The sequence below is a fragment of the Entelurus aequoreus genome, linkage group LG11, assembly GCF_033978785.1.
Source record: "Entelurus aequoreus isolate RoL-2023_Sb linkage group LG11, RoL_Eaeq_v1.1, whole genome shotgun sequence".
Classification (NCBI taxonomy): domain Eukaryota; kingdom Metazoa; phylum Chordata; class Actinopteri; order Syngnathiformes; family Syngnathidae; genus Entelurus; species Entelurus aequoreus.
This window is the reverse complement of record NC_084741.1, coordinates 11,683,115-11,706,135: the sequence shown is the minus strand read 5'-3', so window position 1 is coordinate 11,706,135 and position 23,021 is coordinate 11,683,115. Positions and strand designations below refer to the sequence as shown.

At 35.5% G+C, this 23,021-nt stretch overlaps 1 protein-coding gene across 3 annotated transcripts in view; it reads left to right on the top strand.

Moving 5' to 3' along the window:
* Positions 1-23,021, top strand: part of prpf31 (PRP31 pre-mRNA processing factor 31 homolog (yeast)) — a 342,441-nt gene that overhangs the window by 8,375 nt on the left and 311,045 nt on the right. For 2 of the 3 annotated variants that reach the window (XM_062062487.1, XM_062062489.1), the window contains exons 6-14: positions 2,318-2,424; positions 5,208-5,377; positions 6,018-6,175; positions 6,251-6,340; positions 15,801-15,928; positions 16,011-16,083; positions 16,160-16,288; positions 17,497-17,595; positions 17,664-17,773. In XM_062062487.1, the coding sequence (XP_061918471.1) occupies positions 2,318-2,424; positions 5,208-5,377; positions 6,018-6,175; positions 6,251-6,340; positions 15,801-15,928; positions 16,011-16,083; positions 16,160-16,288; positions 17,497-17,595; positions 17,664-17,773 (1,064 nt within the window). Of the gene's footprint in view, positions 1-2,317; positions 2,425-5,207; positions 5,378-6,017; positions 6,176-6,250; positions 6,341-15,800; positions 15,929-16,010; positions 16,084-16,159; positions 16,289-17,496; positions 17,596-17,663; positions 17,823-23,021 lie in introns of those variants that run through there. The other variant, XM_062062488.1, reaches the window with a different exon arrangement.

Sequence of the window (23,021 nt, the reverse complement as noted above, 5' to 3'; positions counted from 1 at the left end):
CAATATACACACTGCAAGTATATATATAATGTAGTAACAGACACCTTCATAACAATATGTACAATATACACACTGCAAGTATATATATAATGTAGTAACAGACACCTTCATAACAATATGTAATATGTACAATACACACACTGCAAGTATATATATAATGTAGTAACAGACACCTTCATAACAATATGTAATATGTACAATATACACACTGCAAGTATATATATAATGTAGTAACATACGCTTTCATAACAATATGTAATATGTACAATATACACACTGCAAGTATATATATAATGTAGTAACATACGCTTTCATAACAATATGTAATATGTACAATATACACACTGCATGTATATATATAATGTAGTAACAGACACCTTCATAACAATATGTAATATGTACAATATACACACTGCAAGTATATATATAATGTAGTAACAGACACCTTTATAACAATATGTAATATGTACAATATACACACTGCAAGTATATATATATATAATGTAGTAACAGACACCTTCATAACAATATGTAATATGTACAATATACACACTGCAAGTATATTTATATAATGTAGTAACAGACACCTTCATAACAATATGTAATATGTACAATATACACACTGCAAGTATATATATAATGTAGTAACAGACACCTTCATAACAATATGTAATATGTACAATATACACACTGCAAGTATATATATAATGTAGTAACAGACACCTTCATAACAATATGTAATATGTACAATATACACACTGCAAGTATATTTGTATTATGTAGTAACAGACACCTTCATAACAATATGTAATATGTACAATATACACACTGCAAGTATATATGTATAATGTAGTAACAGACACCTCCATAACAATATGTAATATGTACAATATACACACTGCAAGTATATATACAATTTAGTAACAGACACCTTCATAACAATATGTAATATGTACAATATACACACTGCAAGTATATATATAATGTAGTAACAGACACCTTCATAACAATATGTAATATGTACAATATACACACTGCAAGTATATATATAATGTAGTAACAGACACCTTCATAACAATATATAATATGTACAGTATACACACTGCAAGTATATATATATAATGTAGTAACAGACACCTTCATAACAATATGTAACATGTACAATATACACACTGCATGTATATATATAATGTAGTAACAGACACCTTCATAACAATATGTAATATGTACAATATACACACTGCATGTATATATATAATGTAGTAACAGACACCTTCATAACAATATGTAATATGTACAATATACACACTGCAAGTATATATATATAATGTAGTAACAGACACCTTCATAACAATATGTAATATGTACAATATACACACTGCAAGTATATATATAATGTATTGGGTTGAGTTTTTCCTTGCCCTGATGTGGGATCTGAGCTGAGGATGTCGTTGTGACTTGTGCAGCCCTTTGAGACACTTGTGATTTAGGGCCATATGAATAAACTTTGATTGATTTTTTTTTTTCTTCTTTTCCGATACCAACATCAACACTTTTTTCTACTTAAAGTAATAGATTTGTTAGTTTGGTTAATCTTGGCCTAGAAAACACCAGGTTCAAAGCTGCTGCTTAAAGCACATAGCTTTTAATAGCTTTTTTGCTTGGACAGCAGACACCACATTTTTTTATTCACTTTTAATTATTTCAAATTTTTGATTTATTTTTATATTATGTATTTGTATTTATTATATATCTATACATTTTTATTTGTATTTGAATATGTATTTTAGTTTTAATTTATGTGTATGTGTATATATGTATGTATATACATATATATGTACATGTGTGTGTGTGTGTGTGTGTGTGTGTGTGTGTGTGTGTGTGTGTGTGTGTGTGTGTGTGTGTGTGTGTGTGAGTGAATGCAGGTGTTTGCGTGGTAACGTATGTGAGAAATAAAGATTGCATCAGTATAAGAGCATGCAAGATGTGCTGTCTAAAAAAAGAACAAAAAAACGTTCCTCTATGTCGACTTTCTGTCCTTCTTCCCAATGTCACAAGAGGGAGAAGAGCAACATGCTCTCCAAGTCACCGCTCGATTCTCCAGAAAGAACATCTAGAGGGCATGGATTACTCTCTGCACATAACGACAAACAACTGTGGCAACATCTTTAAACAACCTATCGTGCACACCAGCTGGCCCTCTGCTCTTTTGTTGTTGCATCCAAAACAAAAATGACAGCAAAATAGTAGATGTTGCCAAGCCCTGCTCTAAGTTTTCCCTACTTGGAACTTACAGATTTTGTTTGTGACTCTACAGGAGCTGGGAAACAACCTGGAGAAGTGCAAAAACAACGAGAACCTGCAGCAGATCCTCACCAACGCCACCATCATGGTTGTTAGCGTCACAGCTTCCACCACACAGGGGTGAGTTGTAAACAAAACATTCATTGTCAACAACACAACAGGAGTACAACTATGCAGCACACTGCAAAAACTGACTGATATGAATTCAATCAAGGAGAAAAAATAAAATAATATATATATTTAACCTTATATATATTTATTTAAAAAAAAAAAGTATATATATACAGTGGGGAAAACAAGTATTTAGTCAGCCACCAATTGTGCATGTTCTCCCACTTTAAATGATGACAGAGGTCTGTAATTTTCATCATAGGTACACTTCAACTGTGAGGGACAGAATGTGTAAAAAAAATCCAGGAATTCACATTGTAGGAATTTTAAAGAATTTATTTGTAAATTATGGTGGAAAATAATGATTTGGTCAATAACAAAAATTCAACTCAATACTTTGTAATATAACCTTAGTTGGCAATAACCGAGGTCAAACGATTACTATAGGTCTTTACCAGGTTTGCACACACAGTAGCTGGTATTTTGGCCCATTCCTCCATGCAGATCTTCTCGAGAGCAGTGATGTTTTGGGGCTGTCGCCGAGCAACACGGACTTTCAACTCCCTCCACAGATTTTCTATGGGGTTGAGGTCTGGAGACTGGCTAGGCCACTCCAGGACTTTCAAATGCTTCTTACGAAGCCACTCCTTGGTTGCCCGGGCGGTGTGTTTGGGATCATTGTCATGCTGGAAGACCCAGCCACGTTTCATCTTCAAAGCTCTCACTGATGGAAGGTGGTTTTGGCTCAAAATCTCACGATACATGGCCCCATTCATTCTTTCCTTAACACGGATCAGTCGTCCTGTCCCCTTAGCCGAAAAACAGCCCCAAAGCATGATGTTTCCACCCCCATGCTTCACAGTAGGTATGGTGTTCTTGGGATGCAACTCAGTATTCTTCTTCCTCCAAACACGACGAGTTGAGTTTGTACCAAAAAGTTCTATTTTGGTTTCATCTGACCACATGACATTCTCCCAATCCTCTGCTGTATCATCCATGTGCTCTCTGGCAAACTTCAGACGGGCCTGGACATGCACTGGCTTAAGCAGGGGGACACGTCTGGCCCTGCAGGATTTGATTCCCTGTCGGCGTAGTGTGTTACTGATGGTAACCTTTGTTACTTTGCTCCCAGCTCTCTGCAGGTCATTCACCAGGTCCCCCCGTGTGGTTCTGGGATTTTTGCTCACGGTTCTCATGATCATTTTGACCCCACGGGCCATAGTGGAGTTTGGAGTCTGACTGTTTGAGGCTGTGGACAGGTGTCTTTTATACAGATAACGAGTTCAAACAGGTGCCATTAATACAGAAGTTAAAGAAGTTACAGGTCTGTGAGAGCCAGAGATCTTCCTTGTTTGAAGTGACCAAATACTTATTTCCCACCATAATTTACAAATAAATTCTTTAAAATTCCTACAATGTGAATTCCTGGATTTGTTTTCCACATTCTGTCTCTAACAGTTGAAGTGTACCTATGATGAAAATTACAGACCTCTGTCATCATTTTAAGTGGGAGAACTTGCACAATCGGTGGCTGACTAAATACTTTTTTGCACCACTGTATATATATATATATATATATATATATATATATTTCTGTGGTTTATCCGTTATACAGCGCTCAATACCGCGGTAGAGCGGAATATACGTTAGGTCAGGAAAAAATACAGAGGCTATATCATCCCTACAAGCCTGTTTTGCAGGTTTCCCTTCAATAAATCGCAGGGAAACCTGCGAAACAGGCTTGTAGGGATGATATATATATACCTAAGGCCCTGAGAGAGAAACACACATCAAAATCACAAACATATTTTATAACTCCATCACTCCAAGTGAAAAATCTGGGCGTTGTTTTTGACTCTGAACTTAGTTTTATACCACATATAAAAATCTAACAACATTTTTTTTTTTCCTCATCTTAAGAATATAGCCAGAGTTCGACCAATTCGCTCTCAGGGCAACACTAATGCATGCTTTTATTGCAAGTGGTATAGATTCTTGCTTGCTTTCTGCTCTGCCTAAAAAGGTAATTGCACCTTTTATAATTACTCCAAAATTCAGCGGCATGTGTCCTGACAAAGGCCAGAAGGCGGGCGCACATTACACCAGTTTTAAAATCTGTGCTTTGGCTCTTGGTGCGTTTCACGATCAATTTTAAGGTTCTTCTTATGGTTTATAAATGTTTTTTTAATGGTCATGGGCCTTCTTAGCTTTCCAATTAGCTTTTACCCCACAAACCTTCACAGACCCTAACATCCTCCAGCACTCGTCTCCTAATTATCCCAAAAGTCAGGACACAAAGTCACGGGATGGCATCTTACCACCATCATGACCCCAGTTTATGGAACAGCTTGGCGGGGTTTAGCTAATATTTCTTAATTTTATTGAAGTCATTCCTACTTTACTTTTTATCTTATCAGTTACGCTAGATATTATTTACCGGTAGTTCTATTTATTCATTATATATTTACTGTATTTGTTTATACTAGTATGTTATCCTTTATTCCTACTCATGGTTCTTACTATTTGAAAGGTTTTATTACTTTTACTTTCCAGCGTTCCTCAGAAGGGGCCATCTTCATCAGGGGTTATCGGCCGTGGCTGTGGGGTCGCTTTGTGTCAGCGTCCTGGTGGCCATGGTTTCGTGACCTCCTGGTGCAGATGGCTCCCGTGATAGTGTTCACTCACCTGGCTCCTCCGTACTCAGCCGTGTGTGCGTGTGTGTGATAATGGGGGATGTGGATCATCAAGGTTTTGTTTTTAAGTCTGTAAAGTCTTTGTCTCTTTGTGTGCAGGTCGCTGCTGAGCGAGTTGGAGCTGAAGCAGCTGGAGGAGGCATGTGACATGGCTCTGGAACTCAACCAGTCCAAACACGCCATCTACGAGTACGTGGAGTCCAGAATGTCCTTCATCGCCCCTAATTTGTCCATCATCGTCGGGGCTTCCACTGCTGCTAAGATCATGGGTGAGAACGCTCTCCTAGTCTAGTCTTCCTTGTCTCCTGTCTAGTCTTCCTCGTCTACTGTCTCTGATGTCCTGTCTAGTCTTCCTTGTCTACTGTCTCTGATGTCCTGTCTAGTCTTCCTTGTCTCCTGTCTCTGATGTCCTGTCTAGTCTTCCTTGTCTCCTGTCTCTGATGTCCTGTCTAGTCTTCCTTGTCTCCTGTCTCTGATGTCATACCTAGTCTTCCTTGTCTACTGTCTCTGATGTCCTACCTTGTCTCCTGTCTCTGATGTCCTACCAAGTCTTCCTTGTCTATTGTCTCTGGTGTCCTACCTAGTTTTTTTGGTCTCTGATGTCTTACCTAGCCTTCCTTGTCTCTTATTTTGTCTGTCCTACCTAATCTTACTTGTCTCTTATGGTCTCTGATGTCCTACCTAATCATCCTTGTCTCTTATTTTCTCTGTCCTACCTAGTCTTCCTTGTCCCTTATTGTCTCCGATATCTTACCTGGTCTTCCTTGTCCCTTATTGTCTCCGATGTCCTACCTTGTCTTCCTTGTCTCTTATTGTCTCTGATGTCCTACCTAGTCTTCCTTGTCTCTTATTGTCTCTGATGTCCTACCTAGTCTTCCTTGTCTCTTATTGTCTCTGATGTCCTACCAGGTATTGCTGGGGGCCTCACCAACCTGTCCAAGATGCCCGCCTGCAACCTGATGCTGCTGGGAGCCCAAAGGAGGACTCTCTCTGGCTTCAGCAGCACCTCCTTGCTGCCGCACACTGGCTTCATCTATTACTGTGACGTGGTACAGACGCTGCCGCCTGTGAGCATCACTCATTCATTCATTCATGCATGCATTTATCCATTCTTGGCTTCACATCTCAGCGTCACCTTTCAGGACCTCAGGAGGAAGGCAGCTCGTCTGGTGTCGGCCAAGTGCACGCTGGCTGCAAGAGTGGACGGCTTTCACGAGAGCTGCGATGGCAAGGTGAGCTCAGGACTTTTCATTAGGAACCCCAGTGAGATCTCATGCGAGCGTATAAACGTGAGAGGCCGATACCGATTATTAGTAGTCAAGGAGGCCGATAACTGATATTTGCAGTAAAAGTTATTTAAACATGAATAATATGTCAGTAAACATCCGGAGAAGGCTTTGAAGTTGTGTTTTTTTAACTTTACCGTATTTTTCGGACTATAAGTTACACTTATAAAATCCTTTCATTTTCTCAAAAATGGACAGTGCGCCTAATGTACGGAATAATTCTGGTCGTGCTTACCGACCTCGAAGCTATTTTATTTGGTACATGGTGTAATAAGTGTGACCAGTAGATGGCAGTCAAACATAAAGAGATACGTGTGGACTGCAATATGACGCCAGTAGACGACACCAAAACCTTAAATGTTCCATTGAAAATAAAGAACATTACACACGGCACGCAAATACCCGTCAAAATGTTTTAGTACGACTTTGAAGCCGCACCGCTTGATGGATTGTCGGCGCATTACGGCTACTGTAGTCAGAGATACAAATACTACTATGGCGTTTTATTTTGCAATATTATGCAAAGGGAACTTTTCTTACCTGCTGGTACCTGCTGATGTGTATTTGGGATCTGCATAAGTCCTGAAAAATGTAGTCCGTGCCGAAGCCGTAGTCGATAATCTTCTTTTTCTCTTATCTTCTTGTTATGGGACATTCACCCTCTGCTGTTGCCATTTCTAATATAAAGTAGCTATGGAAGCACTAAAAACATACCGGTGTAGTGAGTTTACATTATCCACCAACTTAACTTTAGTTATTAGAGTTCCGGTTGGAAGTTTTTTCACAGGACACATTTCCGGCGTTGTTGTTGTTGTTGTTGCACTAGTGAGCCACGGATGAGGAGACGCTGCTCCGTTATTGATTGAAGTAAAGTGTGAATGTCATTAAAACAGTTAGCTCCATCTTTTGACACTTCTTCCACTCCCGTCCTTGCACGCTACACGTGGAGAAGACGCTGTCGCAGTGGAGGCACATAAATAAGACCGACCACAAAACGGCGCCTCCTGGCGTGACTGTCAGAAAGCGACTTGAAGATGATGTGTAAAACATCATCCATGCAACATTTTGAGCAAAGAACCACCTTTACATGTTATGTAGATCACAAGGTAGTCTTTTAAATGTAGAAAAAAACAAACAAAAAAAATAATATGACTCCTTTAATGCGCCTTATAATCCGGTGCACCTTTTGTATGAAAAAAGACCTGAATAGACCCGCTAATCGGCAGTGCACTTTATAATCCGGTGCACCCTTTGGTCCAGAAAATACGGTATTTATAAGGAAAGGTGGGACCTGTAGCTACATAATGTTTTATGTTGACCTTAATTTAGCAACAACAATAAAGTCAAACAGCTTTTATTACATGTGTCTAAGAGGAGCATCAACATTTGCATTTCCAAATATGGCAAATCTGGGAGAATTGGTAAAAATATGTCATTTCTCTACATCACAATAACTCATTTTATAACACTGTATGGATTTAATACTGTCATGTTCAAACACAGATGACATCTATTAAACAAACAAGAAGCAAGGAATTAAACAGAGACAGGATTCAATTTAGCTCAATGAGGAGAAACGTCTGAGCTGTACTCTTGCACAGTCTTCTTCCACCACGCTCTGACGAAAGGATTTCACACATCCTCTTTTATTTGGACTTTCCCTGATTACATGGCAACAACTGTTTCTAAAGGGAGGGGGGGCCGTAAACAGCCGTTGCCCTCGGTCACAAAACAGTTCAAAGAAACGGTGCCTGGAGCTTGCGTCAGGTCCTGCTTCCTCTCCGCTTTGTAGATCTCGGGTCAAGACAAAATCTTCCCGTGAATCACAATAGATCAAAGAAACCGACACCTTCATGTCTCTTCCCATGGCACACAGTGGAGTTTTACAAGCCTTTTGCTTGGTAAGATCAAAGACAGCTTTTGTCTGCTCGCTTTTGTGATAACTTCGATACAGTTATTCTGACAAATACATTGTAAGGTTTCCTCCTGAGGAACCCCGAAATATTGCGAACATTTAAATAAAACAATTGTGGACTCCTTCACGTATATATATATATATATATATACCGTATTTTCCGCACCATAAGGCGCCCCGTGTTATTAGCCGCACGTTCAATGAACGGCATATTTCAAAACTTTGTTTACCTATTAGCCGCCCCGTGCTATTAGCCGCACCTACGCTACGCTAAAGGGAATGTCAACAAAACAGTCAGATAGGTCAGTCAAACTTTAATAATATATTACAAACCAGCGTTCTAACAATTCTGTTCACTCCCAAAATGTAATGTGCAAATGTGCAATCACAAAAATAGTAACACTCAAAATAGTGCAGAGCAATAGCAACATCAATAACTCAACGTTGCTCATACGTTAGTGTCACACAACACACAAAATAAACATTTAAAGCTCACTTTCTGAAGTTATTACTCATCCACAAATCCATCGAATTATTCTTCTTCGGTGTGCTTCACTTGTTTTTTGACACCATCTGTGAAGTGGACGAGCATGCAGTCATAGATCAACAGGGACGTAGCTGCGTGAAAAAAGTCACCCGGTGTCTTCGCTCATCTTTTCTTCATCCATCCATCCCTTCGAGTTAGCTTTTATGATGACGCCGGCTGGAAAGTTCTCTTTTGGCAAGGTCTTCCTTTTGAATATCACCGTGGGTGAAAGTTTCTGGCCGTTAGCATGGCAAGCTAGCTAGCTCACGGTGAAGGACGACTTCTCATTGCCTGTGGTGCGAATATTCACCGTACGTGTTCCCGTTGTATCCACAGTGCGGTTCACATGAATATCAAAAGTCAGTGGAACCTTGTACGCGTGTCTCTTAGTAGGAGACATTTTGTGGTCTTTACAGAAACACACAAATGAAATGAAACGTAATATCCGCGCGCTTCTTCTTCTACGGGGGCGGGTGCTCACCTTGGCGGTTGCTTACAGTAGAAGAAGAAGCGCTTCCTCTTCTACGGGGAAAAAAGATGGCGGCTGTTTACCGTAGTTGCGAGACCTAAAGTTTATGAAAATAAATATTAATATTAATCCATATATAAGGCGCACCGGGTTATTAGCCGCACTGTCAGCTTTTGAGAAAAATTGTGGTTTTTAGGTGCGGCTTATGGTGCGGAAAATACGGTATATATATACATATATATATATATATATACATATATATATATATATATATATATGTAGTTGAGGCATTTTTTTTCAAGATGGCTGACATCATTTCTTCTTGGATGTTACAGAAATGATGAGAACGTGTCAGCCGCTGCCTGCTCTTCTTTACCTATATAATAATCTCATATTCGTCAACATATTTTCTGTCAATCCGTCTTCTACTGCTCTGTTTGATTCAGTCACGGAACAGGAAACTGCGCCCTCCTTTTAAGTGTTGCGGACGCAGGGAAAACACACAAAACGGGAGGAAGCGGCCAGGAAAGAAGATTGATGTTTTTAAATGCTAAACCGTGATATCATGTGTATATATTGTATATCTGATGTACATCTGTAGAAGTTGGGGGGGGAAATAGGCAGATACCGTATTTTTCGGACTACAAGTCGCAGTTTTTTTCATAGTTTGGCCGGGGGTGCGACTTATACTCAGGAGCGACTTATGTGTGAAATGATGAACACATTAGCGTAAAATATCAAATAATATTATTGATCTCATTCACGTAAGAGACTAGACGTATAAGATTTCATGGGATTTAGCGATTAGGAGTGACAGATTGTTTGGTAAACGTATAGCACAGGGGTGGGCAAACTTTTTGCCAGGAGGGCCACATTGGGTTCTAAGATTTGACAGGGGGTCGGGCCAGGAACAGATGGATGGAGTGTTTGTGTGAAATAATATAAATGACATGTAAAAGCCATTACGTGAGAGGATTTGGCCTACAAACATGTAACATATCATGAGTAGGCAGCAAGGCTCATTGTACTTTTTTTTTTTTAAATGCATTAATTTAATTTGATTTAAGAATAAACACAGTAGAGAAATTCACAGTATACACAAAATACCTGCCGCCTCTACCATGCATTCTTTTAAAAACTTGCCTTCGGAGAAAGGCTTGCTAGCTTTGGCTACTTTGAATGACAGCAAAAAGCTTGCTTTGGTGGATGACTCTTGAATCGCAGTTTGTCTGTAAAAAAGATGTTGCTGAGCCTGTAAATTAGCCGCCAGCCTCTGGGCCGTGGTTGTTCGCTCTTGCGTTGACTGCTTGCTGGCGTAGTTAGCATGCTTGGTAGCAAAGTGGCGGCTGATATTGTACTCTTTGTAAACCGCGACAGTTTCTTGGCATATCAGACACACAGCCTTTGATCGGACTTCAGTAAAAAAATATTTTGTTGTCCACTCTGCATTAAATACCGTAATTTCCGGACTATAAGCCGCTACTTTTTCCCCTCGTTCTGGTCCCTGCGGCTTATACAAGGGTGCGGCTTATTTACGGCCTGTTCTTCTCCGACACCGACGAAGAGGATTTCAGTGGTTTTAGTACGCAGGAGGAAGACGATGACACAATGATTAAAGACTGACTTTTCAAATACCGGTAGGCTGGTTATTTTGATAACGTACAGGCGAGCACTTTGTATTACTTTGCACAGTTGTATTATTTGTACTCTGCACGAATGCTGTTCGCCATGTCAAAGATGTGAAAGTTTGATTGAATGATTGAAAGATTTAGAGTTAATAAATGGGACGCTTCGCGTTCCCAAACAGTCATCTCTGTCCCGACAATCCCCTCCGTGGTAGCAGGAACCCCTATATACTACGGTAATTACACATCAAAACCCTGCGGCTTATAGTCGGGTGCGGCTTATATATGGAGCAATCTGTATTTTCCCCTAAATTTAGCTGGTGCGGCTTATAGTCAAGTGCGGCTTATAGTCCGGAAATTACGGTACTCGGCACTCACTGTCCACTTTTCTTTGCTTTGATAAGCTCATTTTTACAGAGGGGCTCACAGAACAAAGCTAAAGAGAAGAAGGGAGTAATATCCCACAGGCCAAAAAGGTCAATGAGCGCCATGTAGTGGGGAAACGCGGTATTACAGGGATATGGTGAAATGAACGAGGTTAACCGACAATAATAATATGAATTGTAATTTAATAATAGAATTTAATGGGTGGCTCCTCCTTAATGATAGTCAAGCGCTGAAAACGCATACGGGAGGCAGAAGCCTTAACATTGATAAGAGTTTTTTGTAAAAAAAAAAAAAATAAATTATTATATATATTTTTTTCAATAATTTGGACAAGTTCCGGTGGGCCGGATTAAAACGTTCAACGGGCCGTATACGGCCCATGGGCCGTAGTTTTCCCATGTCTGGTATAGCATGTTCTATATGTTATAGTTATTTGAATGACTCTTACCATAATATGTTACGTTAACATACCAGGCACCTTCTCAGTTGGTTATTTATGCCTCATATAACGTACACTTATTCAGCCTGTTGTTCACTACTCTTTAGACATTTTAAATGTCTATTCTTGCTGTTGGCTTTTATCAAATACATTTCCCCCCAAAAATGCGACTTATACTCCAGTGCAACTTATATATGTTTTTTTCCCTTCTTTGTTATGCATTTTCGGCCGGTGCGACTTATACTCCGAAAAATACGGTTTATGTGAAAATGCCACATATCGGCGCCGATAATTGGCAGATCACTAATAAACATTGCAACGTTGTGTTATTGGATGACAAAAGGCTGGACAATTCATTCCATTTTATTCTCGATTTCCATTTCTGCTTCTCACGATCATAAAAACATTATTATTATGGGTAAGATACCTGGGATTTATATAGCGCTTTTCTAAGTACCCAAAGTCGCTTTACATGTTAAAAACCCATCATTCATTCACACCTGGTGGTGGTAAGCTACTTTCGTAGCCACAGCTGCCCTGGGGTAGACATGATTTCCGCCTATATAGTGTATGTCACAGAGTTAATGGGTCTGAGAGGAGCCCCATATTTGTCTTTTTGGAAGGTCATAATGAATAACATATATCAGGGGTGTCCAAAGTGCGGCCCGGGGGCCTTTTGCGGCCCGCAGCTAATTGTTTACCGGCCCGCCACACATTCTGCAAAAATTGCAAAATTGATAGTATTGCAAAAATAAAAAAAAACATTTAAAAAAAGTGGAATGAGGTGAAATCTAAGGAGAAAAAGTTGCAATGTTGACACAAAGCTGCCATGCAGGCTGTTTTTTTTTCTTTTGTCTTTCTTTATTTTTCTTTTTTTTGCCATTGCTCCAAAAAAAAAGACAAAAAAATCTATGTTATAATGAATTATTGACCTATTCAAGGCTCCAATTACTTCAAAAATGTCACTTTAAAATGTTTTATGTGGAAAAAACATTGCATATATTGTGTGTTTGCCGTATAAAAAAATCAAAGATTTCTTTGACAAAAGAGCATAAAACAAACAAAATAATAGTTCAAACGTAAAATCGACAGATATATCTGAAGTTGATCTCGTAACTTAAGTGTTGAAAGTAAAAAAAAACTAATACAAATGTATCACTTTATGAGTGGGGCACCTTTTGGATCCCAAACATATTTAGTGGGCATCTACATCTACTATATGACTTGCCTGAGAAGCTGGACAGGACAAAAAAAAAAAAAACATATTTAGTGGGATTTTATTAATATTTTCACTGATTTCTCAAAAATATTAAAGAATTAAGATCAATGGTGTCATGCATTATTGATCTTTTAGAACTATAATTACTAAATACTGCATATTTCCAGTTTTACTATAAAAAACAAAGTTGTCGGACAGAAAAGACATAAAACCTTTTTTTTTTTTTTTTTTACTTTTTATCAACCTGAATTTGAAATAGAGATTTACTGTAAGCGTTAAATAAAAAATAATAATAATAATTTGACTTATTTTTAACATTTTAATGACTGAGACCCTTTATGGTCCACAGGAGCCATAATGCTAGGTTCACACCAACGGCGCTGTAAAGCGGCATGTAAAGTGGCATGCAAAGCGGCGTTAAAGCGCAACAAAGCCTGATTAAAGCGTGAGGGTCCTAATGGATCGTGGGAAAGCTTGTAGTGAAGCGGGACATGCGGCAAGTTCTCCAAAAAATTTTAAACGGTTTAAAAAAATTCTGCGCTCTGTCAAGAATGGAATAAAGCGCCGAGAGCGTATGAAAGCGTGAAAAAGCGTGACAAAGCTCAGCAAAACTTGACTAAAAGCGTAGGAAAGCTTAACAGATCTTGGTTCAAAGCGCGGACCCCAGTCTACAACTACAAATAGGAAGTGACTGTGATATTGACTAGTGACATTGAAACTTTTATGTAAAACCAACACAGGATTACAAATCCATTCTCTTTTGCATCATTGCCTTTTTTATACGATGATCATTGTTTCTGTACTTCTGCTGTTTGATGTTGCAGTTTGACATTACTGTCTATCATTTTTCTGTATGAAAATGTTAATAAAGAGAATATGTTACGTTTTATAAAAGAAATGCCTTTTATTATTTTCAACTAGCATAAGAAATGAAAGATAGATATTTATTAAGATGACAAAAATAAAAGAAATTAAGATATAAAACATAATATAACGTAAAAAAAAGAGAAATTGAAAAAATAAATGAATATAAAAAATGTGTGGATAATTGCCTTTTATTATTTTCAACTAGCATAAGAAATGAAAGATAGATATTTATTAAGATGACAAAAATAAAAGAAATGAAGATATAAAACATAATATAACGAAAAAAAAGAGAAATTGAAAAAATAAAAGAATATAAAAAATGTGTGGATAATTGCCTTTTATTATTTTCAACTAGCATAAGAAATGAAAGATAGATATTTATTAAGATGACAAAAATAAAACAAATGAAGATATAAAACATAATATAACGAAAAAAAAGAGAAATTGAAAAAATAAATGAATACAAAAACTGTGTGGAAAACAGTATACTGAGTTTTTCACATTTTTTTCTTATTTTTGTTGTAACAATGCACAACAGAGCTTGATAATCGTGTCAGAGCCTGATTTAAAGCGTCAGGATCGCATCAAAGCGTAAGAAAGTTCAATAAAGCGTAATAAAACGTATCAAAGCGTGATTTAAAGCGTATCAAAGCTGGATCAAAGCGTGAGGAACGGTAACAAAGCGGCAACTTATTCGTATCAGAGTGTATCAAAGCATAACATTACTTCAGAGATCGGGATATTCGTGGAAAAATTGACAAAAATGACGGCGCTTTGCTCGCCGCTTTAAAGCGCGGCAAGCGCCGTTGGTGTGAACCAGGCATGAAGGTGAAACAAAAAAAATCCATATATTTTGTTATGGTTTGAAAATGGAAAATATCAAAATGGCCCCCGCATGCTTAAATTTTTTCGTGTGCGGCCCTCGGTGGAAAAAGTTTGGACACCCCTGGCTGGCATATATCATTTATTCTCAGGGCATTCAATCGACCACAACTGGACTGTTAGATTTGTCTTCAAAGACAAATCAAAATGCACAAACAAAACAGATTTGTTTAAAATATACAACATTTATGACTTTTAAAAAATACATGCGTCTTAAGTAGGGATGTCCGATAATGGCTTTTTGCCGATATCCGATATGCCGATATTGTCCAACTCTTTAATTACCGATACCGATATCAACCGATACCGATATCAACCGATATATGCAGTCGTGGAATTAACACATTATTATGCCTAATTTGGACAACCAGGTATGGTGAAGATAAGGTACTTTTTAAAAAAATGAATCAAATAAAATAAGATGAATAAATTAAAAAAAAATTCTTGAATAAAAAAGAAAGTAAAACAATATAAAAACAGTTACATAGAAACTAGTAATTAATGAATATTAGTAAAATTAACTGTTAAAGGTTAGTGCTATTAGTGGAGCAGCAGCACGCACAATCATGTGTGCTTACGGACTGTATCCCTTGCAGACTGTATTGATATATATTGATATATAATGAAGGAACCAGAATATTAATAACAGAAAGAAACAACCCTTTTGTGTGAATGAGTGTAAATGGGGGAGGGAGGTTTTTTGGGTTGGTGCACTAATTGTAAGTGTATCTTGTGTTTTTTATGTGGATTTAATAAAAAAAACAAAAAAAAACACGATACTGATAATAAAAAAAACCGATACAGATAATTTCCGATATTACATTTTAACGCATTTATCGGCCGATAATATCGGCAGACCGATATTATCGGACATCTCTAGTCTTAAGCAATTGTGCAAATGATCTGATGAGGTGATTTCGACACGGCCTCCACCACACTCCCGCCCACACAAATGGATTGCCTGACTGCGGGGAACACGTGTTGACAGGACGCCATCTCCGCTTCAGACTTGCCACGACTTATCCACAGACATAATCCTGCCATCCTCGTCATACCAACGCACGTCTCTCTGTGCAGGTTGGCTACGACCTGAAGGAAGAAATCGAGAGGAAGTTTGACAAATGGCAGGAGCCTCCGCCAGTCAAACAAGTCAAGCCACTGCCGGCGCCGCTGGACGGGCAGAGGAAGAAGAGAGGAGGAAGGAGGTTCGGAGCATGACAACGTTGCCTTCGGTATGAAGACACACGCCAACCAAAAGCACTTCCTGCCTTCTTTGTGCGTGCGCAGGTATCGCAAGATGAAGGAGCGACTTGGTCTGACGGAGATCCGTAAACACGCCAACAGGATGACCTTTGCAGAGGTTACAAACACCCCCCCAAAAAAAAAGAATATGCTTCAATGTTTGAGCTTTGTTTTTTAACGTTTTCCTGCCGCAGATTGAAGACGACGCGTACCAGGAGGACCTGGGCTTCAGTCTGGGTCAGCTGGGGAAGAGCGGCAGCGGCCGTGTCAGACAAGCTCAGGTCAACGACGCCACAAAGGCCAGAATCTCCAAATCACTGCAGGTGAGGTCTTCCATTATTTATCACTACTGTATTAGTCCCATTTGATATGTTTTAATTAGGGATGTCCGATAATATCGGCCTGCCGATATTATCGGACTATAAATGAGTCAAAATGTACTATCGGAAATTATCGGTATCGGTTTTTTTATTATCTGTATTGGTTTAAAAAAATATATTATTATTAAATCAACATAAAAAACACAAGATATCCGATATTCCGATATTGTCCAACTCTTTAATTACCGATATCAACCCATATATGCAGTCGTGGAATTAACACATTATTATGCCTAATTTGGACAACCATGTATGGTGAAGATAAGGTGCTTTTTAAAAAAAATAAATAAAATAAGATAACTAAATTAAAAACATTTTCTTGAATAAAAAAGAAAGTATCGGGTTTTTTTGGTTTTTTTTTAAATTAAATCCAAAAAACCTCCCTCCCCTATTTACACTCATTCACACAAAAGGGTTGTTTCTTTCTGTTATTAATATTCTGGTTCCTACATTATATATCAATATATATCAATACAGTCTGCAAGGGATACAGTCCGTAAGCACACATGATTGTGCGTGCTGCTGCTCCACTAATAGTACTAACCTTTAACAGTTAATTTTACAAATTTTCATTAATTACTAGTTTCTATGTAACTGTTTTTATATTGTTTTACTTTCTTTTTTATTCAAGAAAATGTTTTTAATTTAGTTATTTTTTTTTTATTTTCAAAAAGTACCTTATCTTCACCATACCTGGTTGTCCAAATTAGGCATAATAATGTGTTAATTCCACGACTGTATATATCGGTTGATATCGGTATCGGTAATTAAAGAGTTGGACAATATCGGCATATCAGATATCAGCAAAAAGCCATTATCGGACATCCCTACTTTTGACCCTCACATTTTCAGTAGACCCATAATAAATTCATCAAAGAAGCAAACTTCATGAATGTTTTTTGTGAGCAACAAGTATGTGCTCCAATCACTACATCACAACAAAATAAGAAATGATTGTAAAGTCAAGACAGCCATGACAGGATGTTCTTTACAAGTGTACGTACACTTTTGACCACCACTGTAAATATACAGATAAAAATGAATTACAAGGGGGTGTGAAAAATATTCTTCTCTGGGGGCGTGACTGGACATAACTGAGAAGCGCTGGTGTGAGACAACAGTGGTGATGTAATGCTCTTGTCCGGCACCAGAGGACGCTGCAGAAGCAGAGCATGACGTACGGAGGGAAGTCGACGGTACGAGATCGCTCGTCAGGAACCAGCTCCAGCGTGGCCTTCACACCTCTGCAGGTAACTTCCAAGTCTCTTCTAGCTGCTGCTCTCGCCGTGGTGCTGATCCACCTTGCCTCGGTCCACAGGGGCTGGAGATCGTCAACCCACAAGCCGCGGAGAAGAAGGTGGCCGAGGCCAACCAGAAATATTTCTCCAACATGGCCGAGTTCGTCAAGGTCAAGAAGGAATCCAAGATGTAAGATTTTGTTTTGTTGGATTTCTCGTATTAATAAATGCTTTTTAAACTGAACTCAAACTTTGGTGCTTAAAAGTATGTATTGAAATTGGCACAATAAGAACCTTGTTACACTATATTGACAAAAGTACGTGGCCAGCCATCCAAATGATGAGAATCAGGTGTCCTAATCACTAATCTCAGGTGTATCAAATCAAGCACTTAGGCATGGAGACTGTTTCTACAAACATGTGTGAAAGAATGGGCCGCTTTCAGTGATTTCCAGCGTGGAACTGTCATAGGATGCCACCTGTGCAACAAATCCAGTCCTGAGATGTCCTCACTCCTAAATATTCCAAAGTCAACTGTCGGCTTTATTTTAAGAAAAGTGAATAGTTTGGGAACAACAGCAACCAAGTGGTAGGCCACGTAAACTGACAGAGAGGTCAGCATAGTGCAAAGACTTTCTGCACAGTCAGTTGCTACACAGCTCCAAACTTCATGTGACCTTCCAATTGGCTCATGCACAGTACACAGAGAGCTTCATGGAATGGGTTTCCATGGCCGGGCAGCTGCATCCAAACCATACATCACCAAGTCCAATGCAAAGTGTGGGATGCGGTGGTGTAAAGCAGTGGTCCCCAACCACCGAGCCGCGGTATACATACATACATGTATGTATGTATATACGTACATACTTGTATGTATGTACATACAAGTATGTATGTATGTATATACATACAAGTATGTATGTATGTATATACATACATACATGTATGTATGTATATACGTACATACTTGTATGTATATACATACATACATGTATGTATATACATACATACTTGTATGTATGTATATACATACATGTATGTATGTATGTATATACATACATGTATGTATGTATGTATATACATACATGTATGTATGTATATACATACATACATGTATGTATGTATATACATACATGTATGTATATACATACATGTATGTATGTATATACATACATGTATGTATGTATATACATACATGTATGTATATACATACATGTATGTATATACATACATACATACATGTATATACATACATGTATGTATATACATACATGTATGTATATACATACATGTATGTATATACATACATGTATGTATATACATACATGTATGTATATACATACATGTATGTATATACATACATACATGTATGTATATACATACATACATGTATGTATATACATACATGTATGTATGTATATACATACATACATGTATGTATATACATACATACATACATGTATGTATATACATACATACATACATGTATGTATATACATACATACATGTATGTATGTATATACATACATGTATGTATGTATATACATACATGTATGTATGTATATACATACATACATACATACATACATGTATGTATTTATATACATACATGTATGTATATAAATACATACATGTATGTATGTATGTATGTATGTATATACATACATACATGTATGTATATACATACATACATGTATGTATATACATACATACATGTATGTATGTATATACATACATGTATGTATGTATGTATATACATACATGTATATACATACATGTATGTATGTATGTATATACATACATACATACATACATGTATGTATATACATACATACATGTATGTATATACATACATACATGTATGTATATACATACATACATGTATGTATGTATGTATATATATATACATACATGTATGTATGTATATACATACATGTATGTATGTATATACATACATACATACATACATGTATGTATATACATACATACATACATACATACATGTATGTATGTATGTATATACATACATACATGTATGTATGTATATACATACATACATACATACATACATGTATGTATGTATGTATATACATACATACATACATACATACATACATACATGTATGTATGTATGTATATACATACATACATACATGTATGTATGTATGTATATACATACATACATACATGTATGTATGTATGTATATACATACATACATGTATGTATGTATGTATATACATACATACATGTATGTATGTATGTATATACATACATACATGTATGTATGTATGTATATACATACATACATGTATGTATATACATACATACATACATGTATGTATGTATGTATATACATACATACATACATGTATGTATGTATGTATATACATACATACATGTATGTATGTATATACATACATACATACATGTATGTATGTATATACATACATACATGTATGTATGTATATACATGTATGTATGTATGTATATACATACATACATACATGTATGTATGTATATACATACATACATACATACATACATACATACATGTATGTATGTATATACATACATACATGTATGTATGTATATACATACATACATACATGTATGTATGTATATACATACATGTATGTATGTATATACATACATGTATGTATGTATATACATACATACATACATGTATGTATGTATGTATGTATGTATATACATACATACATACATGTATGTATGTATGTATGTATATACATACATGTATGTATGTATATACATACATACATACATGTATGTATATACATACATGTATGTATGTATATACATACATACATACATGTATGTATATACATACATGTATGTATGTATATACATACATGTATGTATGTATATACATACATGTATGTATGTATGTATGTATATACATACATACATACATGTATGTATGTATATACATACATACATACATGTATGTATGTATATACATACATGTATGTATGTATATACATACATACATGTATGTATGTATGTATATACATACATACATACATGTATGTATATACATACATACATACATGTATGTATGTATATACATACATACATACATGTATGTATGTATATACATACATACATACATGTATGTACATACATACATACATGTATGTATGTATATACATACATACATACATGTATGTATGTACATACATACATACATGTATGTATGTATATACATACATACATACATGTATGTATGTATATACATACATACATACATGTATGTATGTATATACATACATACATACATACATGTATGTATATACATACATACATACATGTATGTATGTATATACATACATGTATGTATGTATGTATATACATACATGTATGTATGTATATACATACATACATGTATGTATATACATACATACATGTATGTATATACATACATACATGTATGTATATACATACATACATGTATGTATATACATACATACATGTATGTATATACATACATACATGTATGTATGTATGTATGTATATACATACATACATACATGTATGTATATACATACATACATACATGTATGTATATACATACATACATGTATGTATATACATACATACATGTATGTATATACATACATACATGTATGTATGTATGTATGTATGTATATACATACATACATACATACATGTATGTATGTATGTATGTATGTATATACATACATGTATGTATGTATGTATGTATATACATACATACATGTATGTATGTATGTATATACATACATACATACATGTATATACATACATACATACATGTATATACATACATACATGTATATACATACATACATACATGTTTATACATACATACATACATGTATATACATACATACATACATACATGTATATACATACATACATACATGTATATACATACATACATACATACATACATGTATATACATACATACATGTATGTATATACATACATACATGTATGTATATACATACATACATGTATGTATATACATACATACATGTATGTATATACATACATGTATGTATGTATATACATACATACATGTATATACATACATGTATATACATACATACATACATGTATATACATACATACATACATGTATATACATACATACATGTATGTATATACATACATACATGTATGTATATACATACATACATGTATATACATACATACATACATGTATGTATGTATATACATACATACATGTATGTATATACATACATACATGTATGTATATACATACATACATGTATATACATACATACATACATGTATGTATATACATACATACATACATGTATGTATATACATACATACATACATGTATGTATATACATACATGTATGTATGTATGTATATACATGTATGTATGTATGTATGTATATACATACATGTATGTATGCATGTATGTATATACATACATACATACATGTATGTATATACATACATGTATGTATGTATGTATGTATATATATATACATACATGTATGTATGTATATACATACATACATGTATGTATATACATACATACATGTATGTATGTATATACATACATGTATGTATGTATATACATACATGTATGTATGTATATACATACATGTATATATACATGTATGTATGTATATATACATGTATATATACATGTATGTATATACATACATACATGTATGTATATACATACATACATGTATGTATATACATACATACATGTATGTATATACATACATACATACTTGTATATACATACATACATACTTGTATGTATATACATACATACTTGTATGTACATACATACATACTTGTATGTACATACATACATACTTGTATGTATATACATACATACTTGTATGTATATACATACATACTTGTATGTATATACATACATACTTGTATGTATATACATACATACATACTTGTATGTATATACATCATACATACTTGTATATACATACATACATACTTGTATGTATATACATACATACTTGTATGTACATACATACATACTTGTATGTATATACATACATACTTGTATGTATATACATACATACTTGTATGTATATACATACATACTTGTATGTATATACATACATACTTGTATGTATATACATACATACATACTTGTATGTATATACATACATACTTGTATGTATATACATACATACATACTTGTATGTATATACATACATACATACTTGTATGTATGTATGTATATACATACATGTATGTATGTATGTATATACATACAAGTATGTATGTATATACATACATACTTGTATGTATATACATACATACATACTTGTATGTATATACATACAAGTATGTATGTATGTATGTATATACATGTATGTATGTATATACATGTATGTATGTATGTATATACATACATGTATGTAT